The sequence below is a fragment of the Gorilla gorilla genome, chromosome 1, assembly GCF_029281585.2.
Source record: "Gorilla gorilla gorilla isolate KB3781 chromosome 1, NHGRI_mGorGor1-v2.1_pri, whole genome shotgun sequence".
Taxonomy (NCBI): Eukaryota; Metazoa; Chordata; class Mammalia; order Primates; family Hominidae; genus Gorilla; species Gorilla gorilla.
In genome coordinates this window covers 217,999,182-218,021,697 of record NC_073224.2, presented here as the reverse complement: position 1 = coordinate 218,021,697, position 22,516 = coordinate 217,999,182, and the positions used below count along the sequence as shown (strand labels likewise).

At 57.9% G+C, this 22,516-nt stretch overlaps 1 protein-coding gene across 10 annotated transcripts in view; it reads right to left on the bottom strand.

The window, feature by feature from the left end:
• Positions 1-242: 242 nt before the first annotated feature.
• Positions 243-22,516, bottom strand: part of HSPG2 (heparan sulfate proteoglycan 2) — a 114,868-nt gene continuing 92,594 nt past the window's right edge. For 6 of the 10 annotated variants that reach the window (XM_063701917.1, XM_063701927.1, XM_063701920.1 and 3 more), the window contains 33 exons: positions 22,130-22,281; positions 21,279-21,420; positions 20,752-20,903; positions 20,221-20,362; positions 19,983-20,123; positions 19,520-19,654; positions 19,082-19,266; positions 17,803-17,998; positions 17,352-17,531; positions 16,806-17,066; positions 14,780-14,984; positions 13,525-13,622; positions 12,667-12,933; positions 11,804-11,913; positions 11,455-11,602; positions 11,256-11,372; positions 10,484-10,595; positions 9,633-9,777; positions 9,444-9,543; positions 9,196-9,305; positions 8,963-9,071; positions 7,987-8,085; positions 7,377-7,598; positions 6,831-7,075; positions 6,251-6,422; positions 6,026-6,148; positions 5,859-5,915; positions 2,682-2,757; positions 2,515-2,593; positions 2,284-2,390; positions 2,099-2,182; positions 1,594-1,697; positions 243-1,466 (listed from right to left, as the gene is read on the bottom strand). In XM_063701917.1, the coding sequence (XP_063557987.1) occupies positions 1,294-1,466; positions 1,594-1,697; positions 2,099-2,182; positions 2,284-2,390; positions 2,515-2,593; positions 2,682-2,757; positions 5,859-5,915; positions 6,026-6,148; positions 6,251-6,422; positions 6,831-7,075; positions 7,377-7,598; positions 7,987-8,085; positions 8,963-9,071; positions 9,196-9,305; positions 9,444-9,543; positions 9,633-9,777; positions 10,484-10,595; positions 11,256-11,372; positions 11,455-11,602; positions 11,804-11,913; positions 12,667-12,933; positions 13,525-13,622; positions 14,780-14,984; positions 16,806-17,066; positions 17,352-17,531; positions 17,803-17,998; positions 19,082-19,266; positions 19,520-19,654; positions 19,983-20,123; positions 20,221-20,362; positions 20,752-20,903; positions 21,279-21,420; positions 22,130-22,281 (4,748 nt within the window). In that variant the 3' untranslated portion in view covers positions 243-1,293. The remainder of the gene's footprint in view (positions 1,467-1,593; positions 1,698-2,098; positions 2,183-2,283; positions 2,391-2,514; positions 2,594-2,681; positions 2,758-5,858; positions 5,916-6,025; positions 6,149-6,250; positions 6,423-6,830; positions 7,076-7,376; positions 7,599-7,986; positions 8,086-8,962; positions 9,072-9,195; positions 9,306-9,443; positions 9,544-9,632; positions 9,778-10,483; positions 10,596-11,255; positions 11,373-11,454; positions 11,603-11,803; positions 11,914-12,666; positions 12,934-13,524; positions 13,623-14,779; positions 14,985-16,805; positions 17,067-17,351; positions 17,532-17,802; positions 17,999-19,081; positions 19,267-19,519; positions 19,655-19,982; positions 20,124-20,220; positions 20,363-20,751; positions 20,904-21,278; positions 21,421-22,129; positions 22,282-22,516) is intronic. The other 4 variants (XM_055387257.2, XM_063701935.1, XM_055387267.2 and 1 more) reach the window with 1 other exon arrangement.

Below are 22,516 nucleotides of genomic sequence, written 5' to 3'. Positions count from 1 at the left end.
GGGTCAGACTCTTTGGGTTCTAACCCCCTGGCTCTCTGTCTGATGTCGGACAGGCCCCCTAACCCTCTGAGACTCAGCTGCCCCTCTAGAAAATAGGACAATTCCTGCCTCACAGGGTTGGGGGCCTGGGGGCCTCGCTGATCCAAAGCCAGCTTGCTTCACCCCCAGATCTCACCTGCCCTGCTCTGCCCCATCCACAGGCTCCACTGAGTGAAGCCCTCATCAAAGACTAGGGAGGCCCCTGGCGGGGATAGCACCGTTTATTAAGAAAAATCAAGACAAAGACCACAGGAGGGTCCCTTCTAGGACACAGAGGCCAGGCGTCCCAACCCCACAGTCTGGGGGCCACTGGCAGGATGGCACTTGAGCTGGATCTTCAGGCTCCCGCAGAAGGGGCAGGGTGGTCATATCCCCTCCTCTCTCTCTCAGTCGTGAGTCCTGCCTCCCCCACCTAAGGCACTAGCTCTTCCTGAGCACCAGCGGCATCCGTCCGTTGTCCGTTGGAGGAGTCCCTGGGCCTTCACTTCCAGATGGGTGGGGATGTGGCCTGGGGTGGGCGGGGCCCTATCAGTGCTGGGCTCTGCCTGTAGCAGCTCCTGGTAAGAGTTGGGGTGGGCCTTCCCTTACAGCCCCTGAGGGAGGGACCCCAGGCTGTGTGCTGGCAGGAGGGGGTGGGAATGCAGGCCAGGAGGACGTGGTAGGAGGGGGAGGCTGCCAGAGGAGGTGCCAGGGACTGGGTGGAGGTGGGTGGGGGTGCTGAAAAATGAGCTGGTGGTGATGGGGACCGCCTGCCCAGGGTGAGCTGCCTTTTGCTCCACAGCCGGCACTAAAGACAATTCCCAATCCTGAGTGGGTGGCAGAGACTCCTGCGATGCCCGTCTCAGGTAGCTGTGGGGCACCAGCCCACAAGCCGAGGTTGGCTCTCCTAGGAGTGAGAACTGCCCAAGGGCTGCAGAAACAGGCCACCCAGCTCTATCTGGGGGCTCCATCGGTGGGTAGGGGGACAGTGGGGGCAGTTCTGGGCCCACCCAGCCACCGTTCCTGACCCCAAGTCCTGGTGACTTTCTGAGGCGCCCACTCCCATCCAACCTGCCTTGCCGGCCAGCCTTGTGGCTTTGCCCAGCTGTGTGTGTGGGGGTGGCATGCCCACCTCCAGTCCAGCCCAGGGCGGTAGCAGCAAAGCGTGGCATCGCCTCGGTTTCTTACAAAAATTCATAATAATATTAATAATAATATACTCGACATTGTCGGGCTGGGGCGTGGCCCGGGAGTCCGTGTGGGGCAGGCAGGTGCCTACGAGGGGCAGGGGCGTGTGTTGGCCCCAGCCTGGGCGCGGTGCTGCAGGTCCAGGGGCTGTGGGGGCGGGGCGCCGGGTCGGGCCGAGTGCAGCACCAGGTTCTTGACACAGCCTGTGATGCCCGAGGAGAATCTGCCCCCGGTCAGCGTGGCCACGTCAGGGGCTCCGCCTGCCGGGAGGTGAGAGGACAGGGCCTGTGGGCTCCAGCAGCCCAGGAGGCGAGGAAGGCTGGGCGAGCTCTAGCCCTAAGGGAGTGCCGTTCCTGCCCCTGCCCTGAGAAGGAGCCCCAGACTTACCGATGTAGACGCTGCCCTTGGCATTGACTGCCACGTTGGGACCTGGGGACCGGCCGCTGACCAGCTCCTCACCGTCGACTTGGATGGAACCTCTGCGGCCCTCCCTGCAGTGGAACTGGGTCAGGCCCCTTCCCACAAACTCCCTGGTCCTCCTCGGCCCCACAACAGAGTCCCCTCCCTCTGGCATCGAGACTCCAGACTCAGAAGTCTGTCCCTGTTCCCCAAGCTCTTTCTTTCCCCCGCTGAACGAGAGATCGGGCCCCACAAACACAGCTTCCTCATTTCTGCACCCAGGTTTCCTCCCACTCCTGGGGCACTCGCCTGCCCCCAGCGGAGTTCAGTCCGAGATGGAAGCCCGAGCCCTGGCTGGTGGGTTCTCCCCTCCCCTGGCTTCAAGTTCTGTCTCCACAGAGCTCAATACCTGCCTCTCTGCCCATGGTAGCGGGCGTCCTGCCCCACTCCAGAACGCTGGGCCCCATCCCGAGTGCCCGGCAGGGTCCCTTACCGCAGCGCGGTCACCCGGTGCCACTCGCCGTCATTGATGGGGTCCTCAGAGACCAGGCGGGCCTCCCCACTACCCAGCTGGTACCTGCAGTCATCCAGGCCCAAGAAGTATGAGCTGGGGCAGGACCGGGGGGTGGGGTGCTGGGACCAGGGAAGGGAGAGGAACGGCCAGGTGCCAGGACCTACCTGAAGACAAGGTGCCCGTCTTGAAGCCCGAGGCTGATGAAGTCCTTGCCTCGGCCGGCCTCTCCCACCTCCTGCCAGGGAAGCACAGGGTCTCTGGGGTCCCCAGCCTGGAGAGCAGAGGCTGCCGAGGCCAGGGGGCTCCACTTTCCCCTCCCCCCACCATTCCGGCCACCAGGAAGCCAGCTTCCTGACCCAGGAGCCCCAAGAGCCCAGCCGGATGCCCACACTCACCACACCCTGCCAGAGCAGGAGGCCATTGGCTGTGCTGGTCCGAACCTCCAGCTCGATGGTCTCGGGCACCTCGGGCAGGCTGCGGAGGAAGAGTGGGTGAGGGGACAGAAGTCCCAGATTCCCATCCTCCCCATTAGGCCCATGGGCCCTTCCAATGCCAGTCTCACCTCCTGGAGAAGACACGGCCAGGGAAGGCGAGGAAGCCATCATCATGGAAATAGGCTCCGTACTGCCCAGGGGCATCTGTGGGAGAGAGGAGGATGGTGCCATACCTGCTGCATCAGGCATCAAAATCTCCCGTCAGTTCCCCTGACCCCCACCTCCACGCCAATATGCAGGACTAGGGGGCTCTGAGCCTGCAGTCCCTGGGGACCCACGGGGGCTGTCGACAGAATTCAGGGAGCCCATGACCTTGGATGGGAAAGCATTACACCTCAATTTCACTCACTTCTCACTGAAATTGAGCAGTTCTGTCAATGAGATGTAGGCAAGAAACCAAAGTAGCAGTGGTAGGACCTGCAACTTTGTTATTAGTATTTGCTTATCACATGACAGTAGCTGCAAATATTTCAAAATATCATTTACACATATTGCTGCTTTGAAATTGTGGTAGCTACTGAGACCACCAGATCTTGTTATTTGATGTGTTAATAAAGAAGCACATATATAGCAAGTCAGAAAACTTAAAACATGTTTTGATTACTTTACTTCAGCATAATTGCTTTCCTTAAATCAATGTATTTTATTTTATTTTATTTTATTTTATGTAGTCAACAGGATCCGTGTCGGGTGACCCGCCATTCTACTTGCCAAGTTCTGTCTGGCTTTAGCACTGAAAGTCCCACATCCCAAGAAACCCCTCAGTCCGGAGCTACTGGGACCGTTGGTCACCTTGGACTGTGGCAATAAACGGTTCAGAGCCTTGGTGTTCTCTCCATCTTACAGATGAGCAGGCAGGCTTGGGCGAGTGACTGGCCCAGGATGTCCATACTGTGTGTGGCTCCACACCCCCCCAGCCCTATCTGCTCATGACCCATCCTACAGGCCGGCACTGGCCACAGTAGCTCTGGCAGGGAACAAGAGTAGGGGACCCTCTGCTACCCTCCACCAAATGATGAGGAGAATGGCTGACATTTACCTAACACCTATGATGTGGCTGTGCGGGGAGTGTCCCATCCAGCTACAGACACCATTGCATTTAACTCAATCCTTACAACAACCCTATGAATGAATATTATATATAGATAATTTTTATTTTATTTATTTATTTTTGAGATGGAGTCTCGCTCCGTGGCCCAGGCTGGAGTGCAGTGGCACAATCTTGGTTCACTACAACCCCCGCCTCCCAGGTTCAAGCAATTCTCCTGCCTTGGCCTCCCGAGTAGCTGGGACTACAGGTGTGCACCACCACGCCTGGCTAATTTTTGTATTTTTAGTAGAGATGGGGTTTCGCCATGTTGGCCAGGCTGGTCTTGAACTGATCTCAGGTGATCCACCCACCTTGTCCTCCCAAAGTGCTGGGATGACAGGTGTGAGCCACCGCACCCAGCCTTATTTTTTATTTTTTTGAGACAGGGTCTCAGTCTGTTGCCCAGGCTAGAGTGCAGTGACCCAGTCGTAGCTCACTACAGCCTCGACCTCCTGGGCTCAAGTGATCCTTCTGCCTCAGCTGGGACCACAGCCATGTGCCACCAGACCCAGCTAATTCTTAAATTTCTTGTAGAGATGAGGTCTCCCTGTGTTGCCCAGGTTGATCTTGAACTCCTGGGCTCAAGCAATCCTCCTGCCTGTCTCCTGAGTAGCTGGGACCATAGATGAGCACCACCATGCCCAGCTACTTTTTGTATTTTTTTGTAGAGACAGGATTTCGCCTTGTTGCCCAGGCTGGTCTGGAACTCCTGGGCTCAAGCAATCTGCCCGCCACAGCCTCCCAAAGTGCTGGGATTATAGGCGTGAGTCACCATACCCAGCTGAATATAGTACTTTTTTTTTTTTTTTTTTTTGAGAGGGAGTTTCGCTCTTGTTGCCCAGGCTGGAGTGCAATGGTGCATGCAATCTTGGCCCATAGCAACCTCCACCTCCCAGGTTCAAGCGATTCTCCTGCCTCAGCCTCTGGAGTAGCTGGGATTATAGGCGTGTGCCACCACGCCCAGCTAATTTTGTATTTTTAGTAGAGATGGGGTTTCTCCATGTTGGTCACGCTGGTCTCAAATTCCCAACCTCAGGTGATCTGCCCGCTTCAGCCTCCTAAAGTGCTGGGATTACAGGCGTGAGCCAGTGTGCCCGGCCAGCTGAACATAATATTAACAACAGCTAACATTCTGTACTGACTCTGTACCACACATTGCTCTAGGCATTTAAAATGCACTAAGTGGCCGGGCGCGGTGGCTTATGCCTGTAATCCAGCACTTTAGGATGGTGGCTTACGCCTGTAATCCAGCACTTTAGGAAGCCAAGGGGGGCGGATCACCTGAGGTCAGGAGTTAGAGACAGGCCTGGCCAACATGGTGAAACCCCGTCTCTACAAAAAATACAAAAATTAGCTGGGTGTGGTGGCAGGCACCTGTAATCCCAGCTACTCAGGAAGCTGAGGCAGCAGAATCGCTTGAGTCTGGGAGGCGGAGGTTGCAGTGAGCCGAGATTGTGCCACTGCACTCCAGCCTGGGTGAAAGAGCAAGACTCCACCTTAAAAAAAAAATGCACTAAGTAATTTTACTCTCACATAAAATTTTATCCAAATCCTTAGGGAAAGATGTTACTCATCTCCATTTTATATGAGGCACAGAGAGGTTAAGCGACTCACCCAAAGTTCCACAGCTAATAAGTGGGAGAGTTAGGATTTGAACCCAAGCAGGCTGGCTCCAAGTCTATACTCTTACCCACTATACCACTGCCTCGCCTATTATATTAGTGATACATAAGAAGAGAAGTGTCTGTAAAGGGGTTAGCACAGTGTCCGTAAACATTCAATCAGCATTCACTCTTCACTGTTTCCTTAGCTTTTCAGTAGACGGTCGAATTCTTGGGAATGAGGGTCTTGCTTTATGCATCTTATATTTACTGCTCTCAGGGCAAGGATGGGCAACAATAGTTTGTTGACTGAATACATGAATACAGAGGTGGAAACTGAGGTCAGAGTGGTTTCAAAGGCCTGCCCAAGGTCACCCAGCCAGTAAGTGTGGGGCAGGCCCTAGCTCCACATGGCTGTGGTCTTCATTCTGTCTCTCTGCCCAGCAAGCTCCTCATATAAAGCTGTTTTGCTTGCAGGCCAGAATTGAGGGTGTGGGGTAACTGGAAGAGTGAGCTGAGCTGAAGCTGGGGAGGAGGCCATGGCAAGTACTCACCATTGCCCCCGCTGCCTTCAAGATGCCAGTCGGACTCTGCTATGCCATGTCCAGAGCCTATGGAGAAGGGCAGGGTCCAGTTGGTGGGCATAGACACCCGTGGGTACTATGTCGAGCCCCGGGGCCCCAAGACAGAGATGAAGTGGAGAGAAGCCAGGCCTGGGTACCTTGTTGGCAGCGTGGGCCAGAGAAGCCAGGGAGGCAGAGGCAGCGGGTGCCCTGGCAGGTGCCCCCATGCAGACAGGGTTCACGGAGCTGGCAGGGGTTCTCCTCGTGCTCACACAGGTCTCCTGTGGGCCAGGGCAGAGGCGAGTGGGTGGGTGGGCATGGGCTGGAGGTGTCGCTGATCACCTGTGCCCCTCCCCTCCGGTGCCCTGGGCAGGCTTTCCCACCTTTGAATCCATCTCGACACAGGCACTGGAACTCATACTCGCCAGCGGGCATGCACGTGGCACCATGTTGGCAAGGCTGGCGCTCACATGGGGAGCTGTCATAGCATTGCCCGATGCCCTGGCTGCCTAGGAAACTGTAGGTGAGGTCCAGCCGTTTGCCATTCACTGACACCTGTGGGGACAGGGACACCGAGGGACTAAAGGGGCCTGGGAGGCAGAGACCCAGGTGTACCAGCAGGGAGAAGAATGCAGCAGAGGGGAGCTGGGAGCCCACATTGGGCCCTGAGTGGCAGCATGGATTCTCAGTGTGGGGAGGGAGGCACAGGAGTTGAGTGCCTACTGTGTGCTAGAAACATTCATCCGTCAGTGCAGACAATCCTCTGCCCAACCTTTCAAAGTAGGTGTGATCATGCCCATTTTACAGAGGAGGAAACTGAGGCTCAGAGGTACAGGGTCCTGGCCCAGGGCCCACGGGTGGCTGCAGGTGGAGGGGCCCAATGCCAAGGTGCTTGGAGAGCCGAGGGGGACACAAGGCTTGGCACCCCTCCCCTCCCGCTTGTCCTGAGGAGGCTGCTCTTACCTCACCCACACAGCCGCGGAAGTGAGCGCTCGTGTTGGTGGCTGGGGACAGTGGCACGGAAGGCTCCACACCCCCCAGGTAGAGCAGGGTGTGCAGGTTGAGGCCCTGGCTCTTGCCGGGCGAGGAGCGCAGCACAGGGCGTCCACCATTCACCCGCAGGCTGCCGTCCTTGTTGAGACGCTCTGCAGACACACGGTGCCAGCGGCCCAGGGCCAGCGGCTCGGCGCTCCGCAGAACGGCCAGCCCTGGGGAGGATGCCAGGCAGGGTTGGGCACATGGGGGCACACGGGGCTCCCTGCCCTCTCCACCACAAACACGGCCCTGAGCAGATGGGGAATGCCCTACAGCCTTCTGTATTCCAGATGAGGAGCCCATGGCTCAGAGGGCTAGGGATTGGCCTCAAGTGACACAGAGACGAAATGCACAGGAAGAGGGGACTTGCCCTGATCCCTGCATTTATCCTCCCATGCCTCCCTGGGGCTTGGAGAGCCGAGGGGGGCACAAGGCTTGGTGTGCAGAGCCCCGCATTTGGTGCTGGGTGCTTACCTGACCCCAACTCGTAGCGGAACTCCAGGTGGCCGCCCACCATCGCCAGGGACACGAAGTCCTCCACAGGCCCACTCTTCCCCCCGCTGAACAGCAGGACCCCGTCAGGGGCGAGTGGCTTGAACTCCACGTCCAGGCGTAGCTCGTGGTGTGTGTTGGTGAGGGCGGGCAGTGCCAGGTAGGAGCCAGCACCCGACAGCGAGGGGGTGGTCACTGTCACACCTGCAGCAGCCACAGCTCAGCTGAGGCAGTGGGGATCCTCAACCCTCGGGTGGGGTCCAGCTACTCTGTCTTCCTCTGGGACCCTTGCCTGCCTCACTCTCCAGGCCCAGAGGCTCAGGACCAGTTGGCACCAGCTGCAGTGGCACAGGAGCCCCCCTGCCCTTGCACACGGGGCTGGGAGGAGCTCCAATATGACAGGGGTCCTCTTTGGGGGCCCTCACTCAATAAGGGGCTCAGGCTGGGCAGACATGTGGCCAGGTGACTTCGAGATCCTCTGGCTTGGGAATCGTTTTATCATCCGTAGGGCCCATCATGGCCTCAGAGTGCCCCACCCAGCCTCCCCAGCTGACACTAGGACCCTGGGGGTCTCAGGCCTGGCTCCCCTCACCTTCCTCACACCGCAACCCCGAGCGGCCCAGGTGGCAGCGGCAGGTGTAGCCTCGACCGTCAGGCCGGTTCACACAGGTGGCGTCGGGCCCACAGGCCTCTGGGGGGCACATAGGCCAGTGAAAAGACATGGAGGTGACTCTGAAGGGAGGGGGGTCCTGATGCCAGAGCCCTGCCCATCACACCCCGGGGGGCTGGGCTAGTGAGGGCCAGGCCAGCCTCCTGGGAGGCCTTGGAGGAGGGAACTGAGCAGAGCAAGGCGGGAGCCAGAAGAGGCCACAGGGAGGACTGCAGGGGAAGCAGTCGAGGGACTCTGTGTGTCTGCAGGTTCTTCAGAGACTGGACAGTGTTGGAGGGGGAGCACCTGGTGGCGGGTAATGGGGTGGGCACCTGGGTAATAAGATGGGACTGGGGGCCGGGCGTGGGGGCTCATGCCTGTAATCCCAGCACTTTGGGAGGCCGAGGCAGGTGGATCACCTGAGGTCAGACCAGCCATGGCCAACGTAGTGAAACCCCACCTCTACTAAAAATGCAAAAAATTTAGCCAGGGGTGGTGGCAGACACTTGTATTGCCAGCTACTCAGGAGGCTGAGGCAGGAGAATCACTTGAACCCGGGAGGTGGAAGTTGCAGTGAGCTGAGATCGTGCCACTGCACTCCAGCCTGGGCAACAAGAGTGAAACTTCGTCTCAAAAAAAAAAAAAAAAAAATGGGGCTGGGGGTGGGGGAGTGCCTGGGTGGCGGGGTAGTGGTAAGAATTTGGTCAGCAGGGCTGGAGGAGGGGCAGCAGCAGTGATGGGGCGAGGGCCTTTGGGTAGCAGAGATGGGGGATGGGTACGTGGGAGGAGTGGAGAATGCTCAGGTGAGAGTGGGGGGTGTGGAAGTGCCCCAGTGGTTGAGATGGTGGTGGATATGGGGAGGCAGCAAAGGGAAGAGGCAGGCCCTGGGGCAACAGTGACTGGCGGTCGGGGTGCGTACCTGGATGGCAGTGCAGGGCCTGCGAGTGCTCACAGCGGCTCCCGGTGAAGCCAGCTGGGCAGACGCACACGTAGCTGCTGCTCTCGGAGTCATGGCACTGACCCCCATTCTGCAAAGCAGCCCCCAGAAGTAAGGCCGAGAACATTCAGTACCCCCCATAATCCCCACAGGGGCCAGCCACGGCTAGGGGTGGAGGCCACGGCAGCCAGGTGGTATGTGGGGTGTGGGGTCACCTGGCAGGGCCGGTCCCGACAGGTGGGGCAGTGGGAGATGCCGTGCGCCGTGAGGTTGAGGTCATGGAAGACGATCTCCTCGCCCTGGATGCGCAGCTCCCGGACACAGCCTGGGAGGTGAGTGGGCAGGATGAGCACAGGGCAGGGTGTCCCAGCCCATACCCTGAGGTGCCCTCCCAGGCTCTCCAGGGCTCTTCCAGCCAGCCAGGTAAGGCCCAGCCTCAGCTGGAGGTGGGGAGGGGGCTCACCTATGAAGCCGCCGCTCAGCCCCGCCTTGGGGATGGCACCATAGTCAGGGTAGCCACCCAGGTAGAGTTCCTCGTTCAGGTCCAGGCCCTGGAACTTGCCCTGGGGAGGTGGGGAAGTCAGGAATGGCAACAGAGGCTGGGCAAGGGCGGGATGAGGGCTGGAAGTAGCAGTATGGGGTTGGGTCTCACCTGGGAGGTCCCGTTGACCGGGGCCAGGTCACCCACAATCAGGGAGCCCTGGGTGAGGCTGCGCAGCAGGGTCACGGTGTGGAAATGGCCCAGGGCCAGTGGTGTGGGGTGGCGGATGGTGGCCATGCCTGAGCCTGCATCGAACCTGCTCCGTGGGGCAGGCCGGGGCAGGAGAGGGTGGATAGGGGGTTTGTAAGAAGGGCTAGGGGCCCAGTTGGATAGAGGGGCCCCAGAGGAGGGATGTCACCACTTCCTGCAGTCCCAGCCCTGGGGCTGTTCCCGTTCCTGTCCCTGTCTTGTCGTCCCTCCCCGTGACCCATCCCCTGGATCTTCTCTCCCCACATCCTTTTGCTGGGAGCTTTCCCAGAGCAGCCCACAGGGACCCCAGGCTCAGCGCCCTGCAGCCTAGCACCTGGCCTCCCTGTTCCTCTGAGGACTCCTCTCTCCCTGTGATCACCTTGGTTCTCTGTTTATGGCTTGTTTATTCTTCCCCAGTGAGAATACACCTCTTCCCACAAGAGCCAGAATTTGGTCTGTTTTGTTTTACCTGTATCAGTGCCTGGCACACATGGGGTGGTCAGCAAATAACTGATGCATGCATGCATGAATGAATGAATGAACGAATGAATGAATGAATCCTGGCCTGCAGCAGTCCCAAGTCTGAGGTTGCACCCTCCTCCACCTGACTGGCATACTATTCCTACTCTAGCAGATTGGATGGTCACCAAGGGTAACGGCCACATTTTCTCCTTCCTCCAGATCTCCTTTGTATAATGGAGCCCAGGGTAGCACTTGCCAGACCAAAGCCCTGTGTCCAGTCCCCCTGTAGGTGGGGAGGCTGGGGGTCTCACCGGAACTCGGGCCTTCCCCCCACGAGGCCGAAGGAGATGAAGTCGGGCTGCCGGTTGGCCAGGTTGGTGGGGCTCCCTGGGACTCGCTTCTGCCCGTTGTACAGCAGCATCCCTGGGTGGGCACCACTGTGTAAGGGGCCCCCTTCCAGCCACAGGCTCCCCGTCCTCCCCCACCCTAGAAACCACCCAAGCTCTTGAGCCTGTCCACTCTCGGAACCTGTCCCTCCCTCTGGCACTCCTCACACAGCCAGGGCCTTTTCACGATCTCAGGGCTGGTGCCCCAAACACAAGGGCCTTACTGAGCGCCCCTAGAAAGAAACTGAATTTGCTTCACACACACTGGAGTCTCCCTCAAGGGGGAGAGGGAGGCAGAGACTCACCCGAGTAGAGAAGGAGGCCTGGACAGTGAAAGTCAGAGACCCGTAAGAGATGAGAGAAAGAGAGGAGGAAAGGGTGAGATGGAGGCAGAGGAGGGAGGAAGGAGCAGAGACGGGGAAAGGAAGCTGGGACAGGAGGACTGGGGTGATGCCCCGGTGGCAGAGGAGCCACGAGGAGGCTGGAGATATCACAGAGGCAGGGATGGAGAAGCCGGGAGGCACAAGAGAAGGCACACCAGGGTGGAGGCCCAGAGGTCTGGGGGCTTCTGGAGAGGGAGGGCTGAGGGATTGGGGCAGGACTGAGGGGCAGCCAGGGCTCATGCCATGATGGCAGTTACTCCACGAGGTCCCTCAACCCAGGCCAGCCCACCCCGCAAATTAACCCTCCTGCTCACCATCGGCTGAGTCGGGCCGGAAGGTGATCTTGATCTCAAACTTCCTGTAGGCATCCTTGATGGTGGGCAGCGGTAGGAAGGAGTAGGGGGTCTGCGTGAAGTAGGGCACCACCCGCTCTGCCAGCAGAGAGCACAGCTGAAGACCCTGCCAGTCAGGGAGTGGGCAGGGCACTGCCAATTCTTAGGAGTGGTGTCTTACCTGGCACCTGCAGGTGGGCAAAGGCTTTGACCTTGCCCTGGCGGTTAGTGGCGGTGCAGACGTAGGTACCTGCGTCCTGGGGTCGGACTGAGGGCAGCATCAGCATGTTGTTCTCCAGGCGGCTGTCAGGTGGCAGGCTGCCATCCAGCTGCAAATGCACTAGCACTGAGGGCCCTGGCCTTGGCCCACGGCTCCAGGGGCCCACCCCCCATCTGTGCCTCAGGCCCACCTTCCAACATTGAGCGTTTGCTCTTGGCCAAGCCTGTGCCACATCCTGGGGACACTGAGATGCTTCAGATCTGTTCCCAGCCCCCAAGTCATGCCTGCTGGTTCCCTCTCCAGCACTTACCTTGCTCCAGCTGATGTCAGGAGTGGGGTAGCCTGAGGCTATGCAGGGGAAGACAGCTGCAGAACCAGCAGGCACACGGACTTCTTGGGGCATTGAGATCTGGGGCAAGGCTGAGAGGCATGGAAGAGACATAGGCCATCAACATGACAGTCACAGATGTGTGCCCAGCCTGCACCCTGATTCATTTCATCTTCACACCACCCCTTGAAGGAAGCCACTACATTCCATTTCACAGATGAGGAAATTATGGCTCAGAGGGGAAAAGCGGCTGTTTGCTCCTGGTTGGGCAGAGTCAGGGTTCAGGGCCAGATCCATTTCACTCCACAGCCTGAGACCTCTTCAATATGCCTGGGCAAAAAATTGTGCAGCCCTTTGGGGACCTGAGAAGTGCACACTAGGGGCAGTATAGGTAAGAAAGTTTGGAGGCAAGTCACAGGGCTTGGGGTAAAAAGGAATTGCCTTTAAAGAACACACAGTGTTTGTGTCTGCCCTGCATCTGTTGTCCTTGTTTTACTCTCTATTAGGTCTGTTTGTTGACTGGGTTATGTCTCTGCCCTCAGACTATGCTGCAGGTCTCTCCCAGCAGAGCAGGCACTCCCTGCAGATGAGGACAAGGTTTCTTTTTTCTTCTTGATGCTCTATGGCCTAGCTCTCTCCCTGTACATTCCAGGCTGCCCTGAGGGAATCTCACTTTTATCCCCTGCTGCTGCCACCTGTTATGAAACCTGCCCCTTAAACACACACAGTGGAAAATGTCCCAAGTGAACAGAAAGGAAGAGCAGAGCAGGCAGGCAGAAGATGGCAGCAGGAGAAGCCCCTGCCCCACTCACTGTCCCCCAACAAAAGTCCCCACTGGCCTTCACCTTGCACAAGCAGCAGGACGTGGGATTGTGTGGTGCCAGCTGCGTTGGTGGCAGTGCAGCGATACTGTCCCGCATCAGCCAGCTCTACGTGGGCGATCCTGACAACACCTCCGCTCTGCACAATGCCTGGCCGCAGGTGCCCCCCAACTTTGCTCCATGTCACCTGAGGCTTGGGGTCACCCAGTGCCAGGCATTCGAACTCCACGGCGTGGCCAACCACCACGGTCTGCACAGAGGTCCGGATGTTGATGAGCACCGAGGGCAGGGCTGGGGAGGAGGGAGGCAGAGGTCCAGTGAGATCAGTCACTGCAGGCCTGGCCCAAGGGAGGCCATAGACTGCTCAAGGAAAGGTGAGCAGAAGCTCCAGCATTCATTCATTCCTCATTCACTTTTTCATGCATTCACTCACAAACACACTCGCTTGTCAGGTCTTATGCATTTACTCACTCACGTGTCCACTTCTTTTTTTTTTTAGACAAAGGGTCTTGGCTGTATTCACAGGTGTGATCACGGCTCACCACAGCCTAGAATTCATGCGCTCAAGCAATGCTCCCAGCTTAGCCTCCTGAGTAGGTGGGACTACAGGTGCGTTCCACCATGCCTGGTTCACACTGATTCAATCTTCATCGGTTCATCTGAGCACTCACACACTCCATCCATATCCTTCTTCCCTCCCTTGAAATATTTATCAAGCCCCTTTTACTCTATGCTAGACACAAGCAAGGCAAAATAGAATAATTCTCTTTATTCTGACACATTTAGGGGGATTCCTAGGGAACAGGGTCTGGGCCTTGTACCTCTCTGCCTTTCTCATCTCTGTTTCCTGCTCTTAGCAGAGGCCTGAAGCCACCCTCCTACCTTGGACAACCAGCTGGGCACTGGCCTGGGCCTTCCCCCAAGGTCCATGGGCCTGGCATATATACGTCCCTTGGCAGCTCTGGTCCAAGTTCTGGATTCTATAAAGAAAAAATAATAAGACATCAGGGAGTTGAAAACAACTGATAGAATGCTTTGCAATTGGGCTGGGCGCGGTGGCTGACGCCTGTAATCCCAGCACTTTGGGAGGCTGAGGCAGGCAGATCACTTGAGATCAGGAGCTTGAGACCAGCCTGGCCAACATGGTGAAACCCTGTCTCTACTCAAAATACAAAAATTAGCCAGGTGTGGTGGCACACGCCTGTAATCCCAGATACTCGGAAGACTGAGGCACGAGAAACACTTGAACCCGGGAGGCGGAGGTTGCAGTAAGCCGAGATTGCGCCACTGCACTCCAGCGTGGGTGACAGAGTAAGATTCTGTCTCAAAAAAAAAAAAAAAGAATGCTTTGCAATTGTGTGGGCATTAAAAACTGATGTAGAACAGCACGCAGTGTTGCATTCTAGTTTCCCAATAACCACTAGAGGTAGGCAGGCAGGTTGGGGGGCACCACACTCATTTTAGACAAAGACCTTATGGTCTAGGGCTCAAGATTACAGTTATCAAGTAGCAGAGCTGAGATCTGGGGTCATTTGTGTATTTCTGGCCCCAGGGCCTGTTCTCTTTCCTCCGCTAATAATAAATATGAACGGGCCACTGTTTACTGAAGGCCTTCCAAGCACCAAGCACTGTGCAAGTGCTTCAGACAATCTCCTTTCAGTCTTTTTTCTTTTTGAGATGGAGTTTTGCTCTTGTCACCCAGGCTGGAGTGCAACGGTGCGATCTCGGCTCACTGCAACTTCCGCCTCCTGGGTTCAAGTGATTCTCCTGCCTCAGCCTCCAGCGTAGTTGGGATTACAGGTGCCCACCACCACACCCAGTTAATTTTTTGTATTTTTAGTAGAGGCAGGGTTTCACCATGTTGGCCAGGCTGGTCTCAAACTCCTGACCTCAGGTGATCTGCCCGCCTCAGCCTCCCAAAGTGCTGGGATTACAGGCATGAGCCACCGTGCCTGGACCTCATTCAGTCTTATATAACCCACTGTACAGCTGAGAACACTGAGGCTCAGAGAGGTAAAGTGATGTGTCCAAGGACAGTGCTTCATGTTGCGCCCCCTGGGGCAGGTGCTTTAACTCTGCTCACTGTGAGCCTTGGGCTACGCTGCCCAAGTCCAGTCCTGCCCCCGGCCCCACTCACCGGAGCACCCCATCCTGCACGCTGTGACCCGGAGGCAGCTGACCCCCTTCCTTGAACCAACGGAGCTGGGTACCCCGGTCGCCGGGCACAGCACAGTGGAACTCAACGCTGGCCCCAATGCTCTTGGTCTCTAGCTGAGGCGTGACCTGCACCGTGGGCGTGGACCCTGCTGGGATGGAGGTGGCAGGGAGAGAGCCGGGAGGGCCTGCGGGGACATGTATGAGGTTCTGCAGGTATATGTGTGTGTGATGTCCCTGATGCCCCTCCAGGGACCCAGGAAACCCCCAGCCCAACATTCAACGAATGTTCTCCTGATAGCCTCTCTGACCAGGGAAAAAAGACCGTTCAGTGGCAGATTCATTCATCTGCACACACAGCTGCCATTCCACCAACATGGATAAGGGCCTGTGGAGTGCTGGGCTCTGTTTTCCACAGCTCCTCGCTTCTGGGTGGGGAGGGCAGGCCACAGAAAGAGTGGGAGGGACTCAAGACTATTTTTGAGATGGAGTCCCGCTCTGTTCCCAGGCTGGAGTGCAGTGGCACGATCTCAGCTCACTGCAACGTCCACCTCCCGGGTTCAAGCGATTCTCCTGCCTCAGCCTCCCGAGTAGCTGAGCTGAGACTACAGGTGTGCCACCACGCCTGGCTAATTTTTTTTTTTTTTTTTTTTTTGTATTTTAGTAGAGACGGGGTTTCACCATGTTGCCCAGGCTGGTCTCGAACTCCTGAGCTCAGGCAATCTGCCTGCCTCGGCCTCCCAAGGTGCTAGGATTACAGGCGTGAGCCACCGCGCCCGGCCATACTCAGACATTTTAAGGAAGGACAGCAAAGCCTATTCTGCCTGCAGTTTAAATAAGAGAATCCAGGGACTTGGCCATGGCAAAGACACCTACACATGCAGGGGACAGATGGGAGGCGCGGGCTGATGCATACTGTCCCCATTTACTAAGTGCCTACTGCGAGCCACAGTTTTACATCTGTGTTTACCTCTGTGTACCTTTCCAACTCAGCCTACATGGTTGGCATTGTTCTCTCCACTTTACAGATTAAGAAACTGAGGCTCAGGACAAGCGCAGTGGCTCACGCCGGTAATCCCAGCACTTTGGGAGGCTGAGGTGGGTGGATCACATGAGGTCAGGAGTTCGAGACCAGCCTGGCCAACATGGCGAATCCCCTTCTCTACTAAAAACACAGAAATTAGCCAAGCGTGGTGGCGCGTGCCTGTAGTGCCAGCTACTCGGGAGGCTGAGGCACGAGAAAGGCTTGAACTCGGGAGATGGAGGTTGCAGTGAACCGAGATCATGCCACTGCACTCCAGCCTGGGTGACAGAGTAAGATTCTGTCTCAAAAAAAAAAAAAAAGAAAGAAACTGAGGCTCAAAAAGGTTCAGTGACTTGGCCAAGGTTGCACAGCCAGCAAATGGCCAAGCTGTGCTTTGAACCCAGGTCTGAGTCCACAGTCCAGGCCCTTGACCAGTGGGCTACATGCTGTGCTGCTTTAAGTTTGGGGCCCAAAAGCCCTCATTTGTATCATTGATGCAGGAGGCCATGGAAATGCTGGGCTCTCTGAAGATCCACTGAAGCCCTGGGCGTGCTGGGGTGGGTGCTCCTATCACTCATTCACTGCTGTCCTTGTCAAGCATTTACCCAGCCCATCCTGGGCCTTGTTGCCCTCAATTAAGCCCAGGGCTGCTGAGATGCCTGGGTCCAGGCCCTGCCCTGAGCATTCTCACTGCCTGGCAGGGGAGGCAGGCTGGGGTGCTTATGTACACAGAATGGTTTCCTTTGGCAGTGCAGGGCTGTGCCAAAGGTGGGGAGCAGCCGTGAGAGCTAGAGGAGCTGAGCACACATGATGGAGGGCTTCCTGGAGGAGGCAAGCCTGCCTCGGGCCCTGGAGAGTAGGGGAGATGAGGGCATTCCAGGTGGGGTTATGGAGGGAGGCCTTCCCACCCGAGTCTGCCTAGCTGGGTCATCAAAGGGCCAGGAGGAAAGGTGATCCCCTTCCACGCTGAGCCGGGGCTGCTTACCTTGGACGAGCAGCTGGGCAAAGGCCTCGGCTGAGCCCACCTTGTTGGTGACCCGGCAGCGGTAGCGGCCTGAGTCCTCGGGGGCTGCACGCTCAAAGTGCAGCAGCTCATTCCTGGCGGTCGCCCTCCCAGGAAGGCTGCTGCCCACGCGGCTCCACTGGAAGGTGAGTGGGGGTGTCCCGTGAGCCAGGCACTGGAGCTGCACCGTCTCCCCTGCCTGCACCGAAGCGTGCTCTGGGACCGTGGTGGCATATGGTGGGCCTGAATGGGGGGACATAGAGGTCAGGATGGGGAAGGGCAAAGGTCAGAATGGCAGCAGGTCGTTGGATCCAGTGTCCAGGGAAGCTGAATGGTGAGCCCAGAGGACTGGGGATAAGGAAAGCAAAGGTCCCAGGCCAGGGTGTGGGTGTCAGGCAGGGCAGGCTCCAGGACCCTGCAGCGCCTGGAGACCTCTGGATGGGGTTCCTGGGGTTCTGTGTGGGGTGGAGCCTAGTCGGGGGGCTCAGATCTCCATTTGGTGCAGACAAAGAAGGGATGAGGCCTTACTCTCCACGTGCAGGATGATGGTGGCCTCAGCGTGCCCGGCAGGGCTAGTGGCATTGCAGATGTACTGGCCCGAGTCCTGCTGGGCTACCCGGGGTATGATGAGTGTGTCACCTTCCAGCCGGTGCTGCCAGGGCAGTGGGGAACGCAGCTTGGACCAGTGGATGGTGGGCGCGGGGCTGCCTGTGGAGTCGAGTGGAAGATGACAGAAGTCACTGGGCTACCTCAGGGACCCGCAGAGGGTGGCCATGGTGAGGAAGGGCCCTGGGTGATCCTGTCCCTCTATGGGGACCCCAATTGGGTTCCTCGGCCATCACTGGGGGATGCTAGCAACACGGTCTCCCTGTACTCCCCACCCCTGGGCATGACATCATCTCTAGATCACATGTGTCTACATTTCAGACCCCAGGGCATCCCTGCCCTGCCAGCCCTATGTGCCAGCCCTTGGCCACACCTGTGGCTGAGCAGCGCAAGGTGGCCGTGTGTCCAGCCTCCACAGTCAGCTCAGCTTCTTCAGCTTGGACCTGAGGGGCCCCTGGGGCCATGGCGCCCGTGTCCACGATCACCTCCACCTGCTTCTGTGCTGTGCCTAGTGCATTCTGAGCAAGGCACACATAAGTGCCCGCATCTGATGGTTTAGCTGACGAAATCTGGGAGAAAGCAAGGAGGCTGGTTATGTGGGGACTGAGTGGGGACTCTGATGTCAGCCCCAGCTCTGGCTTGGTCTTCCCTATTTCCTCTACCCTGCCTTGGTATTTATTTATTTACTTATTTATATATTTATTTTTTGAGACAGGGTCTTACTCTGTTGCACAGGTTGGAGTGCAGTGGCACCATCTGGCTCATTGCAACCTCTGCCTCCTGGGCTCAAGCAATCCTCTCACCTCAGCCTCCTGAATAGCTGGGACTACAGGTATGTGCCACCACACTCAGCTAATTTTGTTTGTTTGTTTGTTTTTTGAGGGTCTCGCTCTGTCACCCAGGCTGCAGTGCTGTGGCACGATCTCTGCTCACTGAAAGCTCCACCTCCCAGGTTCACATCATTCTCCTGCCTCAGCCTCCTGAGTAGCTGGGACTATAGGCACCCGCCATCACGCCTGGCTAACTTTTTTGTATTTTTAGTAGAGACGGGGTTTCACCATGTTAGCCAAGATGGTCTCAATCTCCTGACCTTGTGATCCGCCCGCCTCAGCCTCCCAAATTGCTAGGATTACAGGTGTGAGCCACTGCACCCGGCCTAATTTTGTATTTTTAGTAGAGACGGGGTTTCACCATATTGGCCAGGGTGGTCTCGAACTCCTGACCTCAGGTGATCCACCCACTTTGGCCTCCCAGGCTGGTCTCAAACTCTTGGGCTCAAGTGATCTTCCTGCCTCAGCCTCCCAAAGTGCTGGGATTACAGGCACGTGCCACCATGCCTGGCCCTTTCCTTGGTTTTTAGCTGTCCCATCTGGTTGCTTGAGGGCTCACCCTCATGACACCCCATTAGTCCATCCATCCACTTGGCCTTCGACCCACCCTCCCACTCATTCTTTCTTCCTTCTCCTACCTTCCTTCTCTCTTCCCTCTCATCTTCCAGTCTATTCGTCATCCACCCATCCCATCCCATTCCTCCCTTCCTCTCTCCATCCACTCATCACCACCTGCCCATCCACTACTATCTCCTCCAAGCACCCGCTCAAGGCTGGGCCATGGACTGGGCCTCAGACCCAGAGAGGCAGCCCCGGCTTCACCTGCAGCACCGCGTGGCTGTCCATGAGCCCATATGTCCGCTGCTCCAACTTGGCAGGGGTGCTGCTGATCCGGGTCCAACGAGCAGAGGAGCGGGGCTCCCCGGCACTGACACACTCCAGGGTGACAGCCTTTCCCACTTTCACCCACACGGGGCCCTCGGGGAGCACGGACACTGTAGGGGGCCCTGTGCGGAGGAATGACAACCACTGACACACAGGCAGGGCTCTGCTGCTCACCCACACTGCCATGGCCTCCAGCTTAGTAACTGCTGGGTGGGCACCTGTCTCCCCACTGCACTGAGGTGGAAACTGAGCCTCAGAGAGGGAGAATGCCCAAGACAGAGTCAATGGTGGAAGGAGGATTTAAACTTGGAGGCTCTGAGCTGAGAATCAGGGCTGGAAACAGGGCAGAGCCCCACAGGGTCAACGTCCCCTCACCGTGCACACTGAGGTTCACCACACTCTGGGCCACGCCGTAGGCATTGGAGGCCACGCAGCGGTAGGTACCGTGGTTGCTGGGCCGGGTGCCCACGATGGTGATGATGGAGCCATTGGGACTGATGTGGACGTTGTCTGTGAGGTTGCATGGGGGAGGGTGAGAGAGGATTGACCTGGTCCTTCTCGTGTCTTGGTGCTGCCAGCCTGTGCCCCTGGGCCCACTTCCCCAACCCCTCCGGCCTGGGTGTGTCTAGCTCATGGAGTCGCAGATAGCAGAAGGTAACAAAGGCCTTGGAAACTCCTGGGTCCAGTGCTCTTGCCATACAGAGACGGGAAGGGCCTTACTCAGGGCCACACCATGAATGTGGGGCGTCCAGACTTCTTCCCCACCCTTGCACAGTGGGGATGACGGCACCCCCATGCCTGCCCCCAGCTTGCCCACCTGCCCACCAGCCTGGCTCACCCTCCAGCTCCTGGTTCCGGGTCTTCCACTCGAGGCTGATGGGGGCTGCCCCATCATGGATGAGGCACTTGAAGCTGGCATCTTGGCCCTGCTGCACGGTGCTGCTGGGCGGGTCGATGGAGATGACCGGGCTCCTAAGGCCTGGGGCCAAAGGGGCAGAGGGCTGGGCTCAGCAGGGGTGGGCTCAGCTTCAGGGCCCTCCCCTTCCCCCCTTGCCCATGGCATCTGCCATACTCACGGTAGGAAGACCCCTCACTGGGCGGGACGGTGACTGTGAAGGAGGCTTCTTGCTCAGGGCCTGGGCCGCCGGCTGCACGACACACATACTCGCCTGAGTCGGCAGGGGAGACGTGGTGGAGCCGCAGCTGGGAGCCATGGGTCTGTCAGAGCAGCGAGGGGACAGTTATCAGGGCAAAGTCCCCGGGACAAGGAATGTCCCCAAGCCCAACTGTGCCGGTACCCGAGAGTTCTCTCGGAAGCTCAGGGTCCCAGCTGGTAGGGCTGGTGGAAGCTTCATTCACAGAATCCTAGAGGTCCAACCCACTCACTTTACAGTGGAGGAAACTGAGGCCCAGGAAAGGATTCAGCTGCAGAGCCAAGAGAAAAACCCAGGTCTCCTGATTTGCAGGCTGGTGAACTCGTCCCCCAAACGTATTTTATCCCCTGGGGTCCCCAAGCAGGCTGGTGTTTGCATGAGGTTTGCGTACAGAAAGCAACTGCAGGTCTAACCTTGCCTGACCTGGAATCCTCCCCATCCTGGCCCCTGTACCTGGTGCCGGGCGGGGAGGCTGCCCCCGCGCTTGTACCACGTGACCTGGGCATGGGCCTGCCCGGGCACCACACAGTTCAGATCCAGAGTCTGCCCTTCAGTCACGTGTGAAGAGGAGGCCTCGATGTAGATGGGCTGGGCCAGTCCTGGAGCTATGGGCACAGGGGGTGGGTGAGAGAGGCCAGGCTCCGGGGATCAAGGCAGGGGCTGAAGGTGGTGGCAGTGAAGACCAGCTCCAGTTGGTCCTGGGGACGTGGTGGCTTGAGAGTGGCTGATATAACCTAAGAAGGGTCTCCTTTCCCTGGGGACTCAGGGGTCCTCCTGAAACTCAGGGCTGGGGTCCCCCTGGTTGAGGGGACGGGACCATTGTCAGACTTGGGAACACCTGGGTTGGCTTGATCCTCCGTGGTAGGAAACCCCGCCTGCAGGCAACAATAAGTGCCCGGCTGGGAGAGAGGAGAGGAGCAGAGCCGGGAAGGGGCCCCGCACCTGTGCTCCGGCATCGCCCACTGCTCCCTATCACTCACCAGGAATGGGTCCTGGGCTGGAGGGCTCAATTGTGACCAGGACAGATGCCTCCAGGGTGCCTGAGCTTCCGGTCACTTGGCACGAGTACTCGCCAGAGTCAGTCGGGGACACCTGGTTCAGCCTCAGCAGTGGGCCGTGGACCTGGCCAAGGTGGGGTGAGAGCGGGGAGGGTGAGCTGGGTGCCTTCAGATGCCCAGGCCTCTGGTACCCACATCCTGGGACTGCCATGCACAGATATGTAGGTGCATCCTGTTGGAGGCGACCCCTTTGACAGTCCTCATTGTGGAGGGCATGTTTATTATGATGGTTTTTCCAGCAGGAGGAAGTCAAGAGCCTTGAGTAACAGGTGTCCTTTTCTTTCTTTTTTGAGACAGTGTCTCGCTCTGTCATCCAGGCTGGAGTGCAGTGGTGCAATCTCGGCTCACCGCAACCTCTGCCTCCTGGGTTCAAGTGATTCTCCTGCCTCAGCCTCCTGAGTAGCTGGGATTACAGGTATCTGCCACCATGCCTGGCCAATTTTTGTATTTTTCGTTTCCCCATGTTGGCCAGGCTGGCTTTGAACTCCTGACCTCAAGTGATCCACCTGCCTCAGCCTCCCAAAGTGCTGGGATTATAGACATGAGCCACCGCGCCCAGCCAGAGATGTCCTTTTCTATTTTGCACCAAGGTGCTGTGGGGCTGGTGGTGGCCCTGCTGTGCCCAGCCCGCTCTCAACTTCCTGATTCCATTGACCTCCTGCTGCCATTTCCTACAAGCCCCAGTTGCTGAGGCCACTTTCCCTTCAACGCTGGATTCAGGCAGGACCGCTGCAGGTGTGGAGGATGCATGCATCCTTCTCCAGCTCCTTTACCTGGTGCCGGGCAGGGAGGTTTCCTCCACGCTTGTGCCATGTAACCTGGGCGTGGGCCTGCCCGGGCACCACGCACTTCAGATCCAGGGTCTGCCCTTCGGCCACTCGGGAGGAGGAGGTCTCGATGCGAATGGGTGGGGCTCCACCTGGGGCTGGGGCACAGGGGACAGGTCAGTGAGCTGAGATGCCACCCTGATGCCCTCAGCCCTTCCCCTGGGGCCCAGATGTTAGGACCAGAGGCCATTTGGGACATGGCTTCTTTCCCTTCCCATTCCATTGAGGCCTGGAGCAGCTGGGCTAGCCTGGGAGGTGGAGGCACTTCTCATTCCCCCAGCCCTGCCCCCAGGCAATGGCCCCACCATCTCCTCCTCCTCCCATGCTCCCAGC